General features: G+C 40.1%; 1 protein-coding gene across 1 annotated transcript in view; it reads right to left on the bottom strand.

Moving 5' to 3' along the window:
* LOC130197921 (collagen alpha-1(XI) chain-like) overlaps positions 1 to 12,192 on the bottom strand; it is a 79,943-nt gene extending 67,751 nt beyond the window's left edge. Inside the window, exons 1-3 of the mRNA XM_056420904.1 lie at positions 11,838 to 12,192; positions 3,905 to 4,069; positions 1,252 to 1,465 (exon numbers count right to left, since the gene is read on the bottom strand). Of these exons, the coding sequence (XP_056276879.1) occupies positions 1,252 to 1,465; positions 3,905 to 4,069; positions 11,838 to 11,952 (494 nt within the window). The 5' untranslated portion in view covers positions 11,953 to 12,192. The remainder of the gene's footprint in view (positions 1 to 1,251; positions 1,466 to 3,904; positions 4,070 to 11,837) is intronic.
* Positions 12,193 to 24,550: the final 12,358 nt, after the last annotated feature.

The raw sequence follows: 24,550 nt of genomic DNA, 5'->3' as shown, positions 1-24,550 counted from the left end.
GAAAGGCAACAGGAGGGTTAAACATTCTGTTTAGGATGAAGATGTATTAATGTTCCATATGGAAGAAAACTGCTAAATAACTGCTGAGTTGCAGCACCATTGTATAGAAGAATGTATAAATGTATATATCCGTCTTTTGTCATAAATCTCTATGTTCTCACAAAATATACCGAGAATATCGGTAATATGTGATTAATCATGATTAATCCACAGAAACCTGTGATTAACCCGATTAAAAATGTTAATCGTTTCACAGCCCTATCAGAAATACTTCCAGAATTCTCCCAAATGTGACATTTTGGGAGCACATGAAGCTGAAGCAACTTAAAACAGCTAACTAAACTCGACCTGGAAGTAATACCATCTGCATACCAATGGATAAAACTCAGAAATGAACACAATAAACCTCATGTTAAAAACAAGAATTGTCTCATGTTAGCACTTTTTCCCTGCTTCCAACTGCCATTTCTGTTGTCCAACATGCCCAAAAATGTTTACAGTTTTTTTTGAGTATGCAGGGAAATATATTTCGATTTGGTGTCACAGTAAGTCAGAGAGAATCCGAAAAGCCTTTGCAAACCCAATGAACTTCACCTCTTGTCATTGCTTTTGCCGGGGTTCGTTCATAAATACAGAGGCAGCTTTGTTAGTATAAAAGGGTCACCATTAATCAACTTCACACTGCAGCAAGCTACATATATGTCCAATATCAATATTGTAAATGGCATTGTTTATTTACCCTGCAATGAGTTTTTTTCTGATATAATCAGACAAAAAGCCACTCATTTAATTGGTTAGTATTTGTGCAGATTAATGATGGCAACTTTAACAATGATTTGTATCAACGTCATTTGGCAGCTCTGAAATGTATGAAGATCCTGCCTATTACTGCATATCAGTATTCAAAAACTGCAACGCATCTGGAAAATAAAAGTGTGTCATCAAATTACTGCCTGACTTATTCCATATGGTATTCAAGTCTGAACAAACATAAGATGACTCATAGCTGTTTAGTAGGCTATAGAAGACTACCGAGTGCCTGCACAAATATTTTTAGCAGATTGGTTTTATTTAACATAAAATATAAAATATAAATAAAGTGCTCAAGATGAGCATCAAATTGTGCTGCTCACAAAAGCTACATTCAACATTAAAAATGGCACACAGACAAGCAAAGAATACAGGGGACCAAATAACCTCACATCTGGCCCAACATGTTCAAGCCCTCTTGAGAAGCAGTCGGTCACTTACTTGCCGTCAGCAAGGTTGATGGAGCGGAAGAGGGGGTACTCCTCCGGGGCAGGCTTGCCATGCTGGTCCTCATACAGGAAGACTGGGGCACGGCCCACCTCCACGCCGAGCTGCTGGATGCCTTGCTCGTTGTACATGGACAGCAGGAAGGTCTGGAGGCCAGCCTTTGGCTTGATGGTAAACAGGATGGAGAAATCTTCAGGGAAAACTCCTCCTGAAGGTTGAACAAGCAGCAGGCATGTAGTTTGGCATGTTAAAGACCAACAGATAATTAGTTACAAAATCAGGGTAATTGCACACTTTTGTTCGAACAATTTCTGAGAATAATTTCTATTTTACTGCCTCCCTTCCTTCTTCCAGTTTGAAAAATACTAACGTTGCCATTTAGGGTATAATGTATCTTCTTGATAATATCAGATGGGAAGATGACACCACTATTTTCAGTGTACAATGAATACAAAGATAGAAATGGAAGGCAGACTCCCTTTCACTTTATGTCCTGTCATTTACCATATGCCTTCTATAGATAGTATACAAGGTCAATTGTATTGCAATAACACAATTGAATAATGAGAAGTTAATTAGCTCTCTGACTTTCTCTCCTCACACTAAACCCCAATGTCTAGACAACTAGACCTGGAGCACTGTTTATTAAGGAAGCTGAAAGAGACCATGGCATCCCCTGAAAGGACTCCCCTGGCCGATGTAGCCACAATAATTTTACAATGGTAGTAAACACCCAAACAAATGCCATATTGTTTTAAACCAAAGTCCAAAGCAGCTCCAATGCCTCACCATTCAAGCTCAATTATACTCCTCATATTTCCATTACTGAAAGCATCCAGTATGCTGTCAGTTAAGGCCAATAATCACATCATTGTTTTTCATACCACACACTATTTTGAATAGATATTTTATTCTGCGACATCAAGCCAAGCTGAAAAACAAACAACAAATACTGCATAGATTGGGACAACAAATGTAACCTCACTGAGGAATACATTACTAAACACCTTCTAGCTTATTGGTTTTCTACAGCCAAAATGACAACTATTGTCCTTTACAGTTCATTATTTAATTTCCAATGGTTTATGAGTAGCAATGAGTGTAAGAAAGTAGCAAACCAGTGGTCTTAATTAAAATGTCTTTTTTTTAGTGGACTCCTTCCTAATAAAATAAATATGGCTTTATTGCTCACCAACAGCTTGGCAGCAGACTTTGAGTCAGGCAAAACACACCAAGCATGAAAACCCTGCTAGATGTCCAAATATCAGCCAAACACAGCCTGCTGAAGTCTGCCAGCAATCAAACTAGAGAACAGATACTCTATTGACAAGATGAGTCCACAAAGTATCAACATAAATGTTCCTCTCATTGAGTTGCTGTAATACATTGTGGGTTTTGGTTCCCCAAAATATCCAACAACAAAAGTCTGCTGTTGCGCCTCATACTTGAATCCTGTGTTGACATGACATTTTATACACCATGTGCTGAGTGACTCTCATCCCCTTTGGGCTCTGGATGCTACTGAAATATCAACACATTAAACTCATCTTCCAGAAAAGTATTGTGCAAGTATCAGCACTGCATTTTAGAGGACATGTGTTGAGGGGTATCATTGTATTCATTAAAGAATTTATTTTATTTTATTGGACAATTGGAATATGTTGAAAATGTTTCTATTTTGCAATTAAGTGGTTCAAGACAGAAAACAAAAGCATCTGTTTCACTTTCATCCGAAACAATGATGTGATTGAGTAGGCATACAATGTATGGCTGGAGGGTTGGCAGTGTGTTTGTTTTGTTCCCCGACATCTGTCTTAAATGATATATCCAGGGCTCTCAAGTCTCACGCATTGAGCGTGAGACTCACGCATTTCGGTCTTATCTCACGCACTCCCGCCACACATCGAATTCCTCACGCTGAAAAAACCTCTCGGCTATTTAATGCTTGAATGCAGGGGTGCTCAATACGCCGATCGATTGTTCCGCTGCAGAGCTCCGACGCCGGTCTGCGCGCATTGGGATGGAGCAAAAAAATAGTCACTAGCACGTCAACAACTCTTTTCGGCTCGATGCCGGCGCGCGCAACGGTCAGCTGTATCGGGTGCTGATGGAAATCTCACGCTTGCCTGTCTTCAAAACTTGAGAGCCCTGTATATCTACGAAAAATATAAATTTGCATAGGCTAACACTTAACACAATTAAATTCCAGTAAAACTTCCCATCATCCTCAGTGGTACTTTGTGTTTAGTTTTCTTTAGTGCTAACTAACTAATGATAGCATGCTAAAATGGGACACAAAGAGAGTTAACATAGTAAGCTCTTTATAAGTAATAAGACCTTCTCAACATAATTGGGAGCATGTTAGCATAGCAATGCTGGCATTTAGCTTAAAGCATCGGAAGCATGGCTACAAAATGTGTCCCTGTTAAAAAGGCTAGATAGCTTGTTTTAGACACACCAGAAAATATGTGTATTTTGCGTGGGGAAGTTATCCTCAAGATCCTCACATTCTGCTTACAGTTTACATCTTAAACTAATTATTGAGTTTTATATCCTCTACTGTCTGGAGCAACCAGGCAACGTTGACTGGTTCAGCATCAGTGTAAATGCAGATAATCGATGGGAGGTAAAAAAAAAAAGAGGTTACCTGGGAAGAGCTGTTTGGTTGGAGCGCTGATCTGAGCCTGTCTCCCCACTCTGTAAGCAATGTCGGGTTTGGATCCTCTCCGGACTGAGCAGAAGCCTGTTGTTTTCCGTACTCCTTCAGGAGAGCTCTGGAAGTCGAGAGCCTTCAGTACATCTACTTGTTCAACTGTGGAGGTAAAACAAATAATTGATTATATTACCCAATAATAATTAGTCAGCAAACATTTCATAACATCTGCATAGCAATAAGCTATTTGGGGGAATGCATTCGTCCTAAGTGCTAAGACATTTTGTAGGTATGTATGTGTACATTGTTTAAAAAGTGTGATACAATGATGCATTTATGTGAAGTGGTTTAGATTGGAAAATATGACTTTCCTAAAGATAAATCAGCTTGTAGGCTACATGAGATGTTTTCAGTCTGCTGGAAACACAGGCCTAGTTGCATGCTTTTGGCCAAATATGTCCGTTTGACCAATTGTTCATTTATGAGCTAACTTGTCAGAGGATCAGTTAAAATGTTACCCCCAACCCCCTTCCTCTGCACCACTACTGTTACCTTCACAGCCAATATTCTCTTGCCCATAACCAGTGCCAATCTGTCCTCAAGTGGAATGGCCTTGGAAACCGCTGTATGCCCTGGTGTATATTTGGAGGGCTTTTCTCCCATCAACCGTGACCAATTATCTTCAACGGTTTCTACTTCTAACACATCTACCTGTCTCTTGGACCCCATCCCGTGTGGCTGTAAGACGTTTTGCCTTTAATTGGCGTCTCTATTAGATATTATCAATGTGTCTCTGCTAACAGGCCGTACCACACTCCTTCAAGGTGGCTGTTATTAAACCTCTGGATCCAGAGGTGTTGGCTAATTCCTCTCCAAGATCCTTGAGAAAGTGGTCGCAAATCAGTTGTGCGACTTTCTACATCATAATAGTTTATTTGAGAAATTTCAATCAGGATTTAGAAAACACCACAGCACCGAGACGGCACTGGTGAAAATTACAAATGACCTCTTAATGGCAGCAGATAAAGGACTCTCTCTGTGCTGGTCTTGTTAGACCTTAGTGCTGCATTCGACACCATTGACCATGACATCCTGTTACAGAGACTGGAGCAGTCGATTGGCATTTCAGGCACGGCACTAATTTGGTTTAAATCCTATTTATCAGATCGATCTCAATTTGTATTTGTAAACGATGACGCCGATAACCACCAACGTTAATCACGGAGTTCCACAAGGTTCTGTGCTTGGACCAATTTTATTTACCTTATACATGCTTCCTTTGGGCAATATTATCAGGAAACACTCCATAAACTTTCATTGTTATGCAGATGATACTCAACTATATTTATCGATAAAACCAGAGGAGAGCAACCAACTCTGTAAAATTCAAGCATGTCTTAAAGACATAAAACATGGATGACCTGCAACTTCTTGATGTTAAACTCAGACAAAACCAAGTAATTTTAATCGGCCCTGAGCACCTCAGAGATCAATTATCTGGTGATGTGGATTCTGTAGATGGCATTGCCCTGGCATCCAACACCACTGTAAAGAATCTTGGTGTTATCTTTGATCGACTTGTCCTTTAACTCCCACGTAAAGCAAATCTCAAGGACTGCATTCTTTCATCTACGTAATATTTCAAAAATCAGGCACATCTTGTCTCAAAAGATGCAGAAAATTGGTTCACGTTACGTTACTTCGAGACTGGATTACTGCAACTCCTTATTATCAGGCTGCTCTAATAAATCTCTTAGGTCCCTCCAGTTGATCCAGAATGCTGCAGCTCGTGTTCTCACTAAAACTAAGAAAAGAGATCACATCACTCCTGCACTAGCTGCTCTGCACTGGCTCCCAGTAAAATCAAGAATCACTTTTAAAATTCTTCTTAACCTACAAAGTCTTGATTGGTGATGCTCCATCATATCTTAAGGAGCTTGTAGTACCATATTGCCCCACTAGAGAGCTACGCTCACTAAATGCGGGACTACTTGTAGTTCCTAGAGTCTTAAAAGTAGAATGGGAGCCAGAGCCTTTAGTTATCAAGCTCCTCTTTATGGAACCAGCTTCCAATTTCAGTCCGGGAGGCAGACACAGTCACCTCGTTTAAGAGTAGACTTAAGACCTTCCTCTTGACAGAGTTTATAGTTAGGGCTGAATCAGGTTCACCTGGTCCAGCCCCTTGATATGCTGCTATAGGCTTATAGCTGCCGGGGACATTTTAGGATGCACTGAGTACCTATCTCCTCTTTTTCTCTCCTTAAGGATGAATTTTCATCTCTCAATCACACCTTACTAACTCTGCTTTCTCCCGGAGTCCTTGACTTCACGTCTCATGGGGTCATCGGACCCTATGAGACGGCATAGATCCTATCTGCCTGATGGATCGTCTGGGTCGTGGAATTCCTGCTCATGACTACGCCACTGTCCTGTTGAGACTCCGCCCACTGTTGAGACTCCGCCCACTCCTCCTCCCCACCGCCATCTGCCTGATGGATCGTGGAGGTCTCCATCGTGGAATATGCCTACTATGAACTATTCATACACTCTGTCATATTCATTGAATGTATTTTAACTCTAAATCTGTCCTTCTGTACACATGACATCTATTGCATCTGTCCATCCTGGAGAGGGATCCTCCTCTGTTGCTCTCCTCCAGGTTTCTTCCCCTTTTTTCCCCCTGAAGGGTTATTTGGGAGTTTTTCCTGGTCCGATGTGAGGTTTTGGGGCAGGGATGTCTATGTGTACAGATTGTAAAGCACTCCGAGACAAATTTGTAATTTGTGAAATTGGGCTATACAAATAAACTGAATTGAATTGAATGGTAACTATGGAATGATAAAACTCTTTGCACTGGGTCCTTGGAATAAGGAGAGTGCAGAGGGGAGCAGCTTTACGAGCTTCTTAACGCTACTAAACAGTTTTCTATCAAAGGACCTGGTGCTCAGAGGTCAGACTCCTGTGCAGGACTGTCATAAACACTGTTGCTCAGTAATTGTCTAACTCGTTACTCTCAGTGTCTCTCTCTGTCCCATTCTGTAAATATTGTTTTTCTCCCATCCCCCGAGGCATGCCTAATAAGGTATCATTCAAGGCTAGGTTATAAACAGGAGGGTTGACGTACAGCACAACATCATTCCTGATTTAACGCACGTCTGACTGAGGTTAAGTGTACTTAAAAATATACAGAAAGAGGAAGGTGGTAATTCAAGGTTTAAATTATCAACATGTTTTAAGTTGGCTTGTGAGTGGGACATTGTAGCTCGAACAGTAAGTTATTACTTGTCTGTAATTTTCAACTGAAGAGAGACATATTAGAGCTAACAAATATACTTGTCAGTGCCACAATTACAGGATAATGATAACGCTAAAATGTAGACGACTCAGTAGTCGTCTATCATCGCATGTCAGGTCGACTCTTTCTCTGCCGGGGGGAGTGATGTTTTCTCACATTTCTTCACTTTGTTATAAATCCGAGGCACTACACAGCGACACCCATCATGTGTCGGATTTTGGCCGGATCGTGTAACAGGCTGGGAGGTGACTGGACTTAACTTAGAAGTCAGTAGGCTAGCGATACAGGAGCAGAGGAGGAGGTCATTTGACACAAACGCAAGTTAAAGGACATTTAAAATCCTTTTAAAGCCGCTGATTTTTTTTATTTTTTATGTATCGATATTAGTCGCGAACATCTCGATAAACTATCGTTTGAAAGATGAGAAAGATTAGCGTGATAGTAAGCTCTATCCATTTTTCTTGCACAGGTCTACTTTAAATAAACAGTCATGAATAAATCTTTGATTCATGACTTCATTATCATCTTGCACTACAATGTTGGCACAGATTAGAAATCAAGCACCTTCTTATATCTATTGTCAAATTAGCTGTCTTGTAGTTTAGTGAGATTCACCGCACGTAATAACATATCTGTGCTGTTGTACTGCTTTACTAAAATAAATTCAGCATTTTGTAGGACCTGATGAAAAATTTGACCTACAAAACAACTGGAATCTTTGGGTTAACCAAACTAAGACTATTCTTTTATATTACAAGATACAGTAACAATAAAGAGAATAAACTGACAAATGTTCAGCCCAAACCTTGTGCAACCAAAATACTTGTTTTACTTTTACAAAAGACACAGCAGCAGAAAACCAGCACAGACATCAGTCATGGTTTTTTTGGTGAGTCAAGAGGCAGGATGTGCCCTCAAAAGGCTGAGCAATGATAAACAATGTCTGAATGGTCCGCTCAAAATCTCTCTGGGAAGATAAGGCCCATGAGGAATGACGGATAACAGGCTTAATGTGAAATCTCCCTTCTTTGGAAAAAAATGCGAGATTCATGTGTTTGATATTGGCCTGAGCGATTGGTGGTAAAATCATTTCAAGGGATCAGGAATAAAACTGAAATTCACATTGGATGAAATCTCCTCATCTGCCTTAAAACTTGATCAAACAGAAAGAATGTTTGGTCAAGAGACAGATTACCAATGACAGGCTAATCAATGGAAGAACCATATGTTCTTTCTTTCTTTTCATGCGAAAAGTCGACGGCAAACGCTGTTAGCCAGTAGTTTTACAATCGATTAGTGCCTCTTAATTAAATATGTTTACATTATTCTATAAAAAAAGGCAAAGGAATTTATTATTTGTTTTTAATAAAAAGTAATGTATGTGATGCCAGGAAGTGCTGATTAGGCAGTTCCTGCTCACTTTTAGAAGAGGGGGTCAGATGGGTGGAGCTATAAGTCCACATGTTGAACCCATTATGGTACTGGAACCACTCCCTACCCCCCCACCCCTCCCCCAACTAAAACATTAAGACTAAATGGAGAAGGCCCCTTCCCTGTAGCTACTTCTCCTGTGACCAGAAAAATAACAGCTTGAGTGGCGACTCTAACTTGCTTGATTCGAGCATATGCTCAGGGACGGTGTCTTGAGTTTTGGCTCATTTGATGTTCCGCAGATCTGATCTTCAAAGTGATGGAAACGACTGGAGTAATTTATGCTGATATGGATCCAGATCATCTGATGCTACAGTCATGAATTTAAATTGTTCAGAGCATTAGCATAAAGAAAGCTGCACGGGTGCAAAATCAAGCAAATCAGAATGCCGAATCAAATTCAATCCAATGGTAACTTTTATCAACCGAGAGAGAGATGGAGTAAAACAGAGTCTATGACTGGCACTGCACACAGAGAAAGTTACCAGGCAGAGGGTTTGTTTTGTCCGTATAAGAATACCAGGCTGACTTCTGAGTTGGCCATAGACAGAATAAAAAATGGGTAGCAAATGCCAAGTTTAAAACCTCACACCCAATGCCTCATGAAAAAGAAAATAGTCTGTGGCTCTGAATATTGTCCCAAGTACAGAGCTACTGGTTCTTGAAAAAAAAGAAAGCGTGGACTAAAGGTCTCTTTGTGAGTTTCAGAATGCCTTTCTACATTACTGCATACCTCAAGGCCTCATATATTCCAGATGTGATGAATTGGCCAGGAACCTCCCCCCCCCCACACACACACACACACACTATCCCGCATCCCTTACTCTTCATCCCCTCTCCTTCCACAACCGTCACTTTACAGAAGTCCTAAAAAAGAGGCTGTATTCCCAAATCATTAAAGACCCCCCAAATGAATAAGCATAACGTTTTTTAAAGGCTTTTTGAGCTTCGCTTTGAGCCAGCATGAAACATACTCAGCACATCTTGAGAAAAGGCTCAAACCCTAAAAAAGGAATTAGCCATATTCTAATGATAAGGATGACAACCACAAGAGAGAGAAGGCAGTTCTCTTATGCAAAAGCAGCTTCAGACTAGCCACAGTCTTGTCTGGGGGGTAATCGCCAGTCTCAGATTTTTAATCACACATCTTCCTGACTGCTGTCAGAGACGTGTGCCAAATGAACAAGCTACTAATATGACAAAGACGTGTGATGTCTCCTGAGGCAGCGAGGCATGTAGTGACAGGAGAAACCTGTTAAAATCATTAAAGCAATTTCACCAGCCGACCCTCACACGTAAAAATAAAATGTTCAGTTGCAGAGTCAAAATTACCCACAACTTATCAAAGCCATACAGTTTTATGTTTTACTCGTGGTTAGACTTCAAGACTTTACTTGTGATTAACTTCTCGATCCGTGACATTCTGACTTGGTGTCTCTGCGGAAACATCTTGGGATGTCTTGTCGGTCTTTTTTTTGTCACTGGGTTCTGCAAAGAATTGGCAGCAATAGGCAGCAATTAAATTGCACTGGAAAGCCTGTAAATGTTTGCTTGCACATCATGCAATTATGGTTAGTTTAAATATCAGTCAGAGTGGAGGAAGATGGGCAATGGGCAACCAATGCAACTGTGGTGTTTCCTTTTATGATCTTTTCATTTTGGGGGGGCGCCCTCTGCTGACTGTATATTTATATATCATAAGAGTTGAGCGAAAAACAATGGCTCAAAACAGGGTGGGATTTAAGAAGGGAAATTATTAGACAGGATGAGATACATGACACCTTTCACGAACCATTGTTAAGCCTTTTTTTGTAAATTAATTTAAATAGTCACTCTTTCCAACTATTTCTGCCAGTACTATGACTGATACAAGAAGGCATCATTTTGAAAGGTTTTATAATAAGTGGCCTGATGTCAAAACCCTGAATATGAAAAAGCAACATGAATCTAACTTTGACAAAGACAAATATCTCCAGGATAACTAAGTCACAGGAAAGTATGAATGTCTCTCATGCTCCACAGACAAAGGACATATGAAATAATAAGTTAATGCGACCCACATATGTGTTTTTAAAGCACAGGGCCTTTTTTTCTTTTTCCATTAACGCCCCTTCTTAGTGGGAGCCCAGATAATGTGGAAAGATGGTGATCCTTCAGGCCATATGAATTTGACTTCCAGCATTCCAGTGTTGTGCCAAGTGTATTATAAATATTAATCACAACACCTATATGTTCAAGGTTGCACTGTGCAACAATACACTCAACATGGCAGCTGACACCTCATTAGACAAGATAAACAACATGTTGTGCCAATTGTATGACTTTTGTGAATTTGATCCAAGGATTAAGCTCTTACTTAAATATTATTTTGGAAACACGTAATGACCTATATGTGGGGTATTAGTAACAACACCAAACGTGGTGCGTAAAAATCCTGCGTAAAACCTTAAGTGTCCAGTAGTACTGCCAAGTGGTGAAGAGCAACACAACGACACAAATACTGTTTACTTTCTGTGATCAGTTATCTTCGAAAATTATACAGCAGAATGTCAATTACAGTATCTTGCTCACTTGTAATTTTAGGTACACTTTTTACCACCACCAAAGTATTTGCGGCACCGCCAGGCGCCTCTCCTCACTGGCCACACCTGGATGGCAAGCTCAGACTTCTAAGATACTCGAAGGGAACTCAGAGTGAGCAGCAGCTCGGTCGGTTTGTGTCAATAATAAACCTTACGTCACAAACAATCCAATATACATCCCGACACTATGCATGTCGGTGGCCTGCATAGTTAAAGTTTACGCGACGTATAAAAAAGCTTCGGGACAACTGCGGCGATAAAGCAGACCCCTTTTAAAGTTACTGAACACGTGGATGCAGGTGTCGCGTGTTACGGGCTCAGTCGCTCACAAACAAACAAGGAAATGCAGTCATCATCATTAGATACATTCCCGCTAAACACACGACAAAGGAAGCCTAGATCAATGATGTTGAATAAGGAGGAAAGGGCTACTGTGCGGCTGTAAAGGTGCATACACTGTAAATCTGTCAGCAGTCTATTAAATTAAAATCGCTCGCTACCCCGTCAGCCCTCTATCACCTATGGGCTGGCCGCCAGCCTATTGGACGCCCTCGAGCTATCTGGGATGCCCTGGAGTTGGCAATGTGACTGTGACGTGGTGTAACAAGCAGCCTCTTACCTGCTCTGACATTGGCAGCTTGTAGATTTAAAATTAATGTGACCACAGCGATTAGCGTTGAATTCCATAGCCAACTTTTCGTTTTCCACCTGGTGGTCCATCTTTGCATCTCCATAATGAACAGAAGTTCAGAAAACAGGCGACTTTTGATCAAATTCGGTCCTTTCCACAATCCACAAAAGTGTTCTTATTCTAGAGTGCCATGTGTGCAAGTCTAAGGGTCTCTCTCACAGCCAGACGGGGCCCTTCAGATCCGTTCCACCTTAAGCCCAGCGTTCAGACTGATGGTGAAGGACGTTCATGAAAAAAAAAACGCAGACCCAGTCGGTTCCCTGAGAGTTGCGCACGGTCAGGAGGCTGGACAACCGGCGCGATACTGAACCCGAACCGACTGTAAAATACTGACACTGGAAAATCCTCCTTTCATCAAATCACCAGCCGGGACAGTCGTCTCCGGACCCGCCCCCTCTGCTACAGCATCAAGCGGAGCATCATCCCAGCGGAACCTAATTACAGGACACACTGCAGTATCCTAGATGCATGCTATCCTAGAAGTGCTCCAGCGCATGTTTCTTAAAAAATCTAAATGAAAATACAACAATAAAGAAAAGAAAAAAGTGGCCCAACTTTTCCATCAATAAATATAAGCTTATAATAATGTGCATGGAGAGTGCACTAGTAGAAGTACTATACTGAATCCAACATGAATGCAAACAAATAGGTGGGGTGGAGCTGTGAAACGCATCTCCATGGGCCAATCTAATGTGAAAGCCTCAATGTACAAAAATAAGTGTTTCCAGACTGGGAGTTTCCTTGAGGAGCTTTTAGATTTTTTTTGTTTTCCTTCTTTTGGGACAGTAGAGCTGCTGAGGCCTGAACTAATGAATGAGATGGCAGGAACAAAGAATGGCAGCACAGGTGGTAACTCTAGAGTCCACTCCTTGATTTGGCTTATATGTACTGATGAAAGACAGATCAAAGTGCAATGACAGCCATTGTCACACAAACCCAAACCACATGTTGTAAAAAATAGTCTGTGTTGACTTATTTTATCACAAGGCAGACATTAGAACCAGATATTTAGTACGCTGATGGATACAGCATTGTGTTGGTGTGTCTAATTAATTACTATAGTTTGACAATTAATAATGATTTATTATTTTTTAAATGCAGAATGAAGTATACGTCTGGACTTCCTTTTAAAAGGAGGTAAAATGCTGTTGTGCGTGTAAGTGTGTTGTTTTAGACTCCAGGGTGTGCCGAACTTGCGGCCTGATGTATTAAGCTCGTGGCCATTTGAAACATTTGTTGAAATAGGGAAATGTTCTGAGCACATTCAAAATTCAAAACACATTCACATATGGTCCTAACTTTGTTCAACCAGTGTTCTACTGTTTGTTAGCCACCATGCAGCTCTACTGGACAAGAGAGGACACCTTGCTCGTGGTGGCAGCTGTTGAGTTTGGCATCTAAGTCGGGATAACAATAAAGATATGTGATCAAGTCACAAGCACACAATCAATGGCTTGAGAATTGACTGCTGGTGATCAAGACTAAAGTGGAAGCAGAGGAACCGCAATGCATTGAGCATTAGTATGCCAACATTGACAATCCATTTGGTAGGTAAAATATGCTCATTCTGTTCATCACACTATGTTAGCATGGTCAAATTTCATTAGCAATAACCACACAGTACAGCTGAGGTTGAGTCTGATTAGCTCGTTAGCTGTCGCCTTCAGGGTGAACTGTAATAATGTTGGTGATTCCTTTACTTTTCCTCTCCACCATCATTGGGTCAGATTTGTATGTTTTTATTGCTATTTGGTTTGCTACTAAACAGCAATCAATCCAACAGATTCACAAGATGAAAAATCATAGCATCAAGACACTTTGTATATATCTTTAAAAAATGTGTAGACGTCGCAATATTTTACAGAATAGGGGAAACATGTTACTGACGGCAACGAAAGGAATGTTTATATATTCTAGTTTTCAGCAAGATACAATCATCATAGAAACATGATTAAAACAAAACACAATATCAATGGATTGAAAATTGACTGCTTGTGTGAAAAAAAAGGTTGATTCTCACTTTTGGAACAAATGCTTTGAAGGAACTAATTTACGAAATGGAAAACCCTTTTTCTACAATCAGACTCAAAAAGGAAATATGAACAGAAAGGGGTCACTGTTCAAAATGTTAGGTGGGTAGAAAGAGCTCTGTAGCCTATTGTGTGATGTTGAACAGTCTGACCTGCTGTAATTTCATTTTTCTATAAACTTGTGTGACGAACTTGTGCTTGCACAGCAGGACATAAAATAAAACCTTTGTTCAACACATTCTGGTTCTGCTTATTGCTTTCCTGGCAGGTGCTTGGCCTTTTTGTGTCATTTGGTTCAACGTTTTTTGGCCGAATTGTCAGAACCTCTTGTTCATGTTGCTCCCTATGACTGTGGCCCGAAATGTTTGGTTACATTTGACGAGCCTCTCTGCATTGGCAGAGAGGAAATCTGAACAACCGAAACTAATGTCTTTAGTTTTCCTGTCAAACAGGACTCGGACAGGCGTCCAGCACCTCCTTATAGATTCTTGTCTCCGGGGACAGTGTACAAGACTCAACTTAAGAGCTGCCCTCTTTGTAGTTGGAAGCATATGATTACAACTGATGCATTTACTGCCAATGTGTTCAGAGATGACATTCTATAATTATTCTATAATAAGTCTGTACTCTGTATGGTTCAGCCCCGACCAGCTATAAAAACAAAAATGTCTTGAACATGTTGCCCAGTGGCTGGTTTTCTTTCGGAGGCAGCTTTTAATTCAAGCGCTTTCATGGTCCAGAATAACATTATTCTCCCCGTTTAAAGAATGACACACCTCTCTGCAGATGCACGGTCCCTTGAGTTCAGGAGTTTAAGACTACAAGTTATCTTAAATACATAACAGACAGTCTCTATTTATACATTAATTGTGATGTTTATGAAACACCATACAGTGTCCAGGAAACACCTTTCTATTCAATGTACACATTAATGATTACTCTTAATTTACTTGCACCACTTGGCAGTCAGCAAGGTGCTCTTCACCTGAATAACAGTGAGCACTCAAACCCATGCCTCAAGTTGAGTGATTCCCTTCATCAATATGCCTAAACAGCTGCACCAAGAACAAAGTTAATCTGGGTCTTCTGATCTCAAAATGTCCTCGACCAGATCACAAGTCGATGTAACCTCAGGAGCTCATCGTGACTATGAATTAGAAATCTAGAACGCAGTGTCTGGCTTGGGGGTGGAGAGGGATGCATACTAGACACTGCAGACCGCATAACCACTGAGCGGAATGTATGTTTGTCTGGGCATGCATGTTATAGATGCATGTGGTACCCAGACAGCCTCACTTTGGGGTTTGCTTGGACGGGGGAAGGTGTGCCTTAACTTTCAATTTCTTTTTGGGGTCATCTGGTTTTAACTTACAAAGTCATCTTTTACTATTCTTCACACGGACACTGAGGAGAAAAGACACAGACGACACTACATCAGAGAAAACATAATGATTGGCACTTCGATCCAACCATATTGCAGCATAAGCAAATCAGCCCAATATGCCCATGACATCAAGCATTATTCCACTTTACTTTACGCAGGTCTCTTTTCAAGACCGCAGCACATGAGTAAACACAGAGGAGACATAATTATTGGCACTTCGATCCAAATGTTATGTCCACTTCTTGGTCAAGGGCGATAGGTGGGGGTACGAAAACACATGACAGTCAAATAATACATGAAAATATCAAAAGTAGGAGTAATGGGTTGAAATAATATTTATTCATACACGAAAAAACAAACGTTCCATGAAGTGGAAGAGATTGGGTCAGTTGTGGTTGTGCCCAACAAATGAAATCAAGAGAACAAAACTAGGCCTGGCTAACTACCTCTACGAAAACAAAACAAAATGGCTTCACCTGCTTCTCGAACAAAGTTCTTGTCAAAACAATACAGAGGGAGCACCAACCAATAGTCTAATGTTTCTAGACTCAAAGTACCTACATGCGTGCACAAATGTACAGGGTACCACAAACGTACCTACTGTCCTCAACCTCTCACCACAAACCTGCACACTTAGTAGTGTCAGTGTAAACATTACCCAAGCCAAAACCACCCCAAACTCTTCAGGCTTCCTCCTTTTAAAACAGGGCCCACACCGATTGGCCAGCTTGCCTTCTGGAGCCCAGGTGCAGTCGGATTGGCCTGTACAGGTGGTAATTGATGGCACCTGAAGGGGAAACAAAGAGCGATGGGAGAACACACAACACTGACACGTAACACCATCCATATTGCAGAATAAGCAAATCAGCCCAATATGTCCATGCCATCAAGCATTATTCCACTTTACTTTACACAACTCTTTTTAACACCGCAGCACACTCCCTTTGATGTCCTTCTAATAAAGTAAACGCATAATCTGACAGTGTAATTAAATAATTAAATCCTCTAAAAATAAATACAGACTACTGGACAAGGTATGAGTCTTTAACACTCTGAGAAAGAATGACAAGACTGAAAGTGTGGTCCAATACACATAGTACCTTAATATTAGCAAGCCTGAAAAAATATAGTATGTCCCAAGGAATATATGTAGACCCACAATCCCCTGCACAAGACAAGTCTCATCGACTAGATAACGCAGACAGACGACAGCCTGATGACAGCTCATTGTTGCGCTTGTTGCGCCTCGTACTGCAAAAGAATTATGAGCCAGACGATCAAAGTCCAATGCATAATGATATGACAAAGTAGTCCGCCCCAATAGTAAACTCACTGTATGGAACAGCGTATCATTTGTCAGGCAGCTGCAGTATGTACTAAAAGTAACAAGAAAAGCGATTAAAGCCAAAAGGGGCATCTGAGGCTGACTAGAAAGACATGTTGTGAAAGATTTTTCAGTTGAGATCTAAATGGTGTACTGACATTGCCATCATTAGAGCCATATGCCACTGGCCACATGCCACTGGCATAGCAAAAACAAATCACAAAGGGGATATTGAGAGATTATACACTAGATTTGTTTTGTCTCCTAAACACTTTAGTAGCTGACATTGTAAATATATAAACAATTCAAATTAAAGCAAATATTAAAAGTCAAAGAATAATCTATATGACAGGAACCAAACTGCATGATGAAGGTGCAATTTGCTAAAATAGAGTTGGTCTGAATAGTTGATGAGGTAGATATCAGATATCACAGCGTCAACCTCCAAATGGACAGAGGAGTGACATCGATGAAGAGAGGCCATCCTATTTTTATGTTTCTTGTCAAGTCAGTGTGATGAATGCCTTTACTTTCAGCAGAAAACTGAGTGTTATGGAGAGTTAAATGGAGAGGTCTGTGATAATCTAAACATGCCCCAAGCCTCTCGTATTTCATGAGCCAAAGTCTCCTTGAGCCCTGTCTCCAGGCTTCAGCAGTAAAAACTGATGACACTCACTATGGACGCTTACAAACACAGCTAGGCCAAGACAAAACCTGTCGCTTAGTCTTTTCCTGTTATCAGACTTGGGCAAAGGGATTAAGGATGTAAAATAACCCAGTTTAGTTCCTGACTTTTGGGCTTTAATCTAGAACAATAAATAAACAAGATACGGTCTAAAAAAAGATACAGGAAATATATTGCGAAGATGGGATAATAAAAGCAAAACTGAAAGACAAAGCTGAGAACTTGGCAGGTGAAGACACATGGCTTATTCTCTGAAGATGCTTGAACTCATGAACCTCATTGGCTTTAGAGCTCTTTGTTATTTGCTGTTATTACAGGCCATGAATGTTCCTTGTTACTCTTGTTTGTTGCAGTGAAGCATCATTCTCGCTGTCATCTTTGATTCTCTGCATGAAAACCTTTGTGCAGAGAATTCAGTTTCACTCTGACATTTTATACATTAGCAATTATTTTGAATGAGACTATTCTTACAAAAAGTATTGAGTTTGCAGATGAAGATCAATCTCTAAAGGGTGACAGATGTTTGAAAATGAGGTCACGTTTGAGGTGCTAAACTGTAAATCCAAAAGAATCTGTTGAATCACCAAATGTGAATGCAGCTCAGCAACATTAAGTGTAACTAAAAGTTGCATTAATCTGTATTTCTGGCATTCAAAATATTGGTCATTGTTGGTTAGTTGAACATCTAGCAAAAGATAATGGAGAAATGTTCTCTGTAGGTGGTAGAGACCAAACCAAAGCTAAAAGGAGAGATGTGGGTGTATTCTGGTGAGCAGAACAATGATACAGGTGTTCTAGATTTGTTTAGTAGCTCACTGTTTGCTGGCATGTTAGCCACAGATGGGAGGTTGTTGGGCCTGTGTCTCTGAAGTTCAGCTTCAGCTAATATGCAGCTTAATCAATAAATGCCAAATCCATTATCCAAACACATATCCTCATTAGGATCGCGGGGCGCTAAAGCCCATCCCAGCTGAAATTAGGCAAAGGCAGGGTTCACCCTGGACAGGTCCAGTTCATCACATAGAGAGACAGACAACCATTCACACTCACACCTACAATTTAGAGTCCAATTAACCTGAGCTGCATGTCTTTGGACTGTGGGAGGAGGCCGGAGAACCTGAAGGGAACCCACGCTGCCACGAGGAGAACGTGCAAACTCCAAACAGAAGGACCGCCCGGGATTGGGAATCAAACCCTTACCGTGAGATGACATGTTTTGACATTCAGACAGAGGGTAATTATTTCGACTGTTTTTTTAACGGCTGCCCAGATACTCAAGCAGGAGTGGGAGTTTATGCCTGAGTTAAAAAGCCATTGCTCACAGTTTAGTGACAGAGAAAATGTCTGTTGCCTAAGTTTTTCCTGTAACAGGTATAATCCTCTGACATCCTAATGAATGGGTACGCAGGCGAGGTTTCCAGTCATAAAGGCAGCCAGTAGGGAGACTCCTCTTCCGACGTGCCATCACCCTCTTACGATAACAGTTTCACACAAATACATCCAGGCACGTTTACTAAACCCAATATTGTGCTGAGCTGCATTTTCATATTCAGCTGATTAGTTTGTTTTTGACAGTCCTTGAAGCTGGTTGGACTGGTTTGGACACAATCAGTGTGAGTTCTAGGTGTCTTTTCAGCCTGAAACCTGCTTGGCTTATTATTCTCATGAATGGATAGCCATGCATTTTATTATGTGAATGAATAAGAGAAAAGTATGATTACAGTGACTTCAACTAAAAGTACAAACACAGGTTCAACTAATAAATCTACATCTGAATTTTCAGCAGAACTGGCACAATGTGCACTATTTATCTGATGATACTGCAAATCAACACATGGTTTACCCAACAGAAAAGGGACTATGACTGAAACTATAATACAAGTAATAAGAGATGATTAATGAGGAGCTCTGTGTTGTATAATTATTTGCAGTTTTTTCTGGTCCTTCAAGCACTGACAACCGGACTTTGCAATGTCACTTTGCATGTGGGTCGGTCCAGCACTTTGGTCTAGACTCTAGACTGAAGTAACTGAACAACAATTAGGGGGATTGCAGATACAGACATTTATGCTTCACACAGGAATAATTGCAATTACTTTGGTTATCCTTAAAGTTTTCATCTAGCACCACCATTGGATCAACATTTCAATGTGTCCATTACTTTGGTTTATGACCTACTTTTTTTTTCTTACTTTTTTTCCACATACTAAACTAAGATGTAAAACATTACACCTTTGAAACAACAGCATGTTAGCATTGTCATTGTAAACAGGTTTGCATACGGATATTCGTATTAGCATTCTAAGTAGCCTACCATTGAGTACAGCTATGGCTATGTTCATTTACCTAATATGACTACTTCTATGTGTGTAAGTGTTAACATTTTTGCCAGGTAATTCTCTTTATTTTGAAAAAACAGTGTGCTGAATTTAATATATTTTATATTAAAATATACAAAATATAAATAAATCCTTTAAGTAACCATTTTTAGAATTTAAATCATGTCTCCTCTTCCAAATGTAACACCCTGGAATACATGTTGTTCTGCTTAGTGATCTGTTAAGTGCTGCTCTAACTGTGTAAGAAAAATGTTGGAGATAAAGGATCAAATTGCTCAAATAATACTTTAACAATCCTGCTATAAGATATTCCACACATCTTACTGTTGCTGTTATCAGTTAATTTGTGTTCATTGAAGCTTTGCTGATTTAAATGTTGTGTGTCATACATGGATATGGCTAATAAAGACGAGCAAATATAATGGTGAAAACAATCAAATGGAGGCAAAAATGTCACCATACTTCCATACCCCAAAGCAAAAACAATGGCACAAAAAACACACACACATTGGTTTAAATCCTTGATTACGCTTGTCTGACCAAAAACACAACTGTGGCGAGTGGAGATATAGAAAAACAGATAAATTATAGAGTACTGCACTCATATTACCCACAACACTGACAATATGAATGGGCCATTTTGTTGCACTGACAATGAGGCCCTGACTATATCTTCTATTGGTGGCACTAAAACAATGCTTTGCTTCAATAAAGTAATATGTAGTCGCATCGTTGGACAACGAGTAGATTGCCCACATTGAACTGAAACAGATCTGTGGCCAGGGTTTTTTACGTATTTCCTCTATTTTAATTGTTACCAGAATTTGAACAGTGGAAAAGGTAAAAGCGGTGGCAGCAGCAGCTCAATACTTTCCATGTTCATCACCTCCCACAGTGTATAGTTTGGGTGTTTTCCAACATCGTGGTTTGGCTTCCAGTAACCACCAGCTGGATGGAGCCTCGTTTCCACAGTGCCTGTGCGTCCCTCCACAAGGCTCTGCAACCAGCCAATCGAAAGCTATCATTCGTGAACACTGGACTGCCGAGGAAGAATGGGGGTTGTTGAAGGAATTATATACGTTTTTTCTTTAATATATTTAATAATATATATATATATTTTTCTCTGCAATTTTGTTGCTGAACCTTATTATATGGAAAGAAAATATCTTCAACAACAACAACAATACTTGATTCGTCAACTTGGCCTAAAACACAAAGACAGATTTTCAGCTACTTTGAGGTGCTGAATCAAGCAGTGGACCAAACACTGACTTATCACCTTCAAAGCTTATACGGCGTAGGCCTAGAAAACAGTTGTCTATTTTAACACCGAGACACAGGCCAAAGTTAGTCTTTACTTTCAACATATTTTGTCTGCCCAATCTAGTCCAAGATTCTCTTTCTTTTAAGTTATTGTATTAATTCAAATTCAGATTTGTAGCTTGTACTATTGATATTCTTTATTGTTTTGAAGAATGATGATGCTCTAGGTTTTTCGAACTATATTTCACATAATTTGAGGTCTTGGAGGATGTAAACACGAAAAATACTGAGTCAACAGTATACTGTTGATTACAATGTGAGCTCCATTTTTGGATATAGGTTTGACACATTAGCCAAACTAGCTATTATTGGGTTATGTTTGCAATGCAGCAATGGATGTACAGACAACTATCACTGCATTACTGAGATACTGTAGAAAACTTAAAATGTGGTTATTCTCAGGCAGGTTCGGCGGTTATAAAAATACTGAATCTAAAAAAATCGGGACTTCATGTCTGTGGGGTTATGACTCAGAAAAGGCATAGGCAACGATTTTGATGCAAAGTGGGGTTTTAAAGTAGTTTAATTTAATTGCCTTCATGCGCCGTGTGTCACATCTAATGAAGGCTACTAATGTTGGTCCAACTTCTGACCATGTCGGGTCAAACCACAATACCACATTTCTCATTGTTTTAACAACAGGGCATTCACCTGTCCCTTTCACCAGCTTCCCCCTCCGCCAGTTTGTGTTTCTTCGTCGTGACTCGTGACACCCCTTTACCTCTGGGACGGAACCAAAACAATCAAACTAAAAACTGAAACCACAGCAGCTCTGTTAGAGCTAAGGGGAACAACAGAGTTGTCCTAACTGTATTTTAATCCACTTCAACAAGTGTGACTCTTTAAGTTATGCTCTTAATAAGAGGGGTTGACACCACTTAAGTCTTTTTTTATAGGTTCAACATCTGGCTGTTAAAGAATGCCAATTCCTGGCTGTAAGGAAAGGGCTTTGCTGGGTGGACCTGCAATAACATAAAAGACCATTTTGATAATGTTTGAGTGACGTTGATGTATTGCCTTTTCCAGTGAAGGTTCTTCTTTTGTTTAAGACTCGGAGACGGTCGGCAGAGCAGCTGGATTTACATTTGCAGTAATTTGTTTGGTCTCAGACGCATAATGCCATAACAAGTCACTGTCAAGTGGTGCTCTAGCAAAAAACCTCATGGTGCAGATCAGTGGAGCCGCGACTGCAGAGATATTCAAGTGGTTGGTGTGTGATAGGTGGAAGGTGCAGAGGGTGGGGGTGTATACGCATGTGTGCATTTTTTAGCTTATAGGCCTTCACGTGCCTGCTTGTTGCCCACGTGCACATGTGTAAAGCCGATAGGGAGAGCAGCATGTCTGGAATCATTTAAACAGAGTGAGAACACATTCTCCCATGTGGAAATATTCCTCCCAATAGGAGTGTCATTGTTTCCAAAGACAGCTTTGCTTTCACCATGAATCAGGTAGCATTTTTTCCTACATATTTTATTTTTCCTGTCAGCTGTACACGTCTGCAACCATGCAGATAGAATGTATGACTGTTCTCATCTAAGAATGGTGGGGGACTCGGAATGAAGTTGGACAATAATGGAATGGTTTTATATATTAAGGATTTATATTTTGATGACACTTCATCACTACTTCATCAACAAGCAAGATTTAGTGCCATGGATAAAAAAAAGTCTCCCAAAACAGCGACTTGATACATCTGTAAAACTGAAGATGGTCCATTTGAGGTGGAAAGAAGGTTATATCATATTCCAAGGAGGTGGGGCATGCCTTGTTGTGTAAATGGGCCCAAAACCTTTTTGGGGTCGATCGGAATTTTGAATGATTTAGGTAAGTTTAAGCAAATGTATTGCACAAAGCATCATATCATTTTACATTAAACTGTCCCTGTTGGTCATTATGAATTAACACTCCTATGAATTTATAGATGTAGATTTTTGTTACGCTTTATTTCTGAGTGTAAAACGGTTGTAAAACAGCTAGCAAAAAAACAGTTTACAAAATTAAGAGCAGCATCCAGCATTTGTGTGGTTGATTATGGCTTCGAACAAATGATGTGGTTTCAAAGCTTGAATTCATCAGGAGAAAAAATCACGTTTAATTCCCCTCGATAAATGTATAACCTATTTTAACATTTATATCTGCAGTACACCTCTGTGCTACACAAGAGAGCCATCATTTTCATATTGTTCTGTTATTTTTGAAAATGCCGTGTTTACATATGTCAATGGTTTGATGAATGATATATGGTGAAGTGGAAATGGCAGTGAAAGTAGTCAGGACCGTTTATTTACATCTAAGATTGCTCTACTAATCCTGTATAGATAAGGACTTTTGTGAATTGGATCTAAATGGTTTGTTAGTTTCTAAAAGTGGCCTCCCAGCACCAAAGTTTGTGAAACAATGGTTTATAAGACACCACAGCGTACACTAGCGTGTGCTCACTGAACCCCAAGATGTTCCAACACGTCAGCAATCAGCAAATATTATATTATAAAATCAGAGTTTGATTTAAGACTCTGTTTATTCTGAAACTCAGAGCTACTTTGAAGCCTGAAAACTCGATGCACCACTTTAGGGCCCTGTGTATGAGACCTGTAGTGAACGGTGATTCATACCATTTTAAAATGTATGGCTCCTCTTGTGGTGGCACGGGCGAGCAGCCACATAGTTGCCTGTGGTGAAGGCCACGGCACAGGGCGCACTGGAATAGAAGTTTATTACTGGCCATCAAGTCAAGCCCTGCTCACCAAATTGATGCCTTGGAACAAATATAACATAGAAAATCACATATATGCATAAACTGTGAAGCGAACGCGCACCCATGCACAAATACACTCATGGATGCAGATGTGTGCGCACAGCACACACAAAGCTAAAGGCAGTACTTTGAAAGTGCCTGTTTAGGTGTAAGTGGGTGAGAAATGTGGGCACAATGTTCAGTGTCTTTGAAAAATTGCAATAGCTCAGTTAGGAGAGAAGCCGAAAATGAGATGTGAAATTTAAAGTTTTCCTAATATTGAGAATAATTAGACACAGGCATACCAGACAAGTGATATACACTCTATATATATATATATATATGTGAAGTAATATGTATATATTTTTTCCCGGGGAAACCATCTGATCTATCTTTCAGGGAGAAAAATAATTCAAAGGTTTCATCAAAAGCTTTTATTCCTTTCACAAATGTGTCGAATGTCCCCGTCAAGCTGCGATCATCAGTGTAAGTGAAGACATGATGTCACATCAATGCCTAACAGCAGCTGTGTTACAGACACCATTGTTACCCACATTTCCCAATACCGGGTGCTTTTGTCAGAAATACTCCAGATATTTGCTACACACAATTAATAACGGTCTGGGCTTAGGTTTGGCTCTAGATGTTTGGTCGAAGCGCGATCACACACATCAGAACATTTTAATTATGAACTGTGATAGAGAGTCTGTGAAGTTTTGATGCAACACATCCCTGAAAACGACCTTTATTGTAAATGTTGGGCAATGCCCTGTTTTTAAAAAATGCTTCTGTTAAAGTATTTCATGTTTTTGCTTGACCCAT

This window comes from Pseudoliparis swirei, chromosome 8 (genome assembly GCF_029220125.1).
Source record: "Pseudoliparis swirei isolate HS2019 ecotype Mariana Trench chromosome 8, NWPU_hadal_v1, whole genome shotgun sequence".
In the NCBI taxonomy this organism is placed as follows: Eukaryota; Metazoa; Chordata; class Actinopteri; order Perciformes; family Liparidae; genus Pseudoliparis; species Pseudoliparis swirei.
Note: the sequence above shows the minus strand (reverse complement) of the source record. Positions and strands in the feature narration are given on the sequence as shown.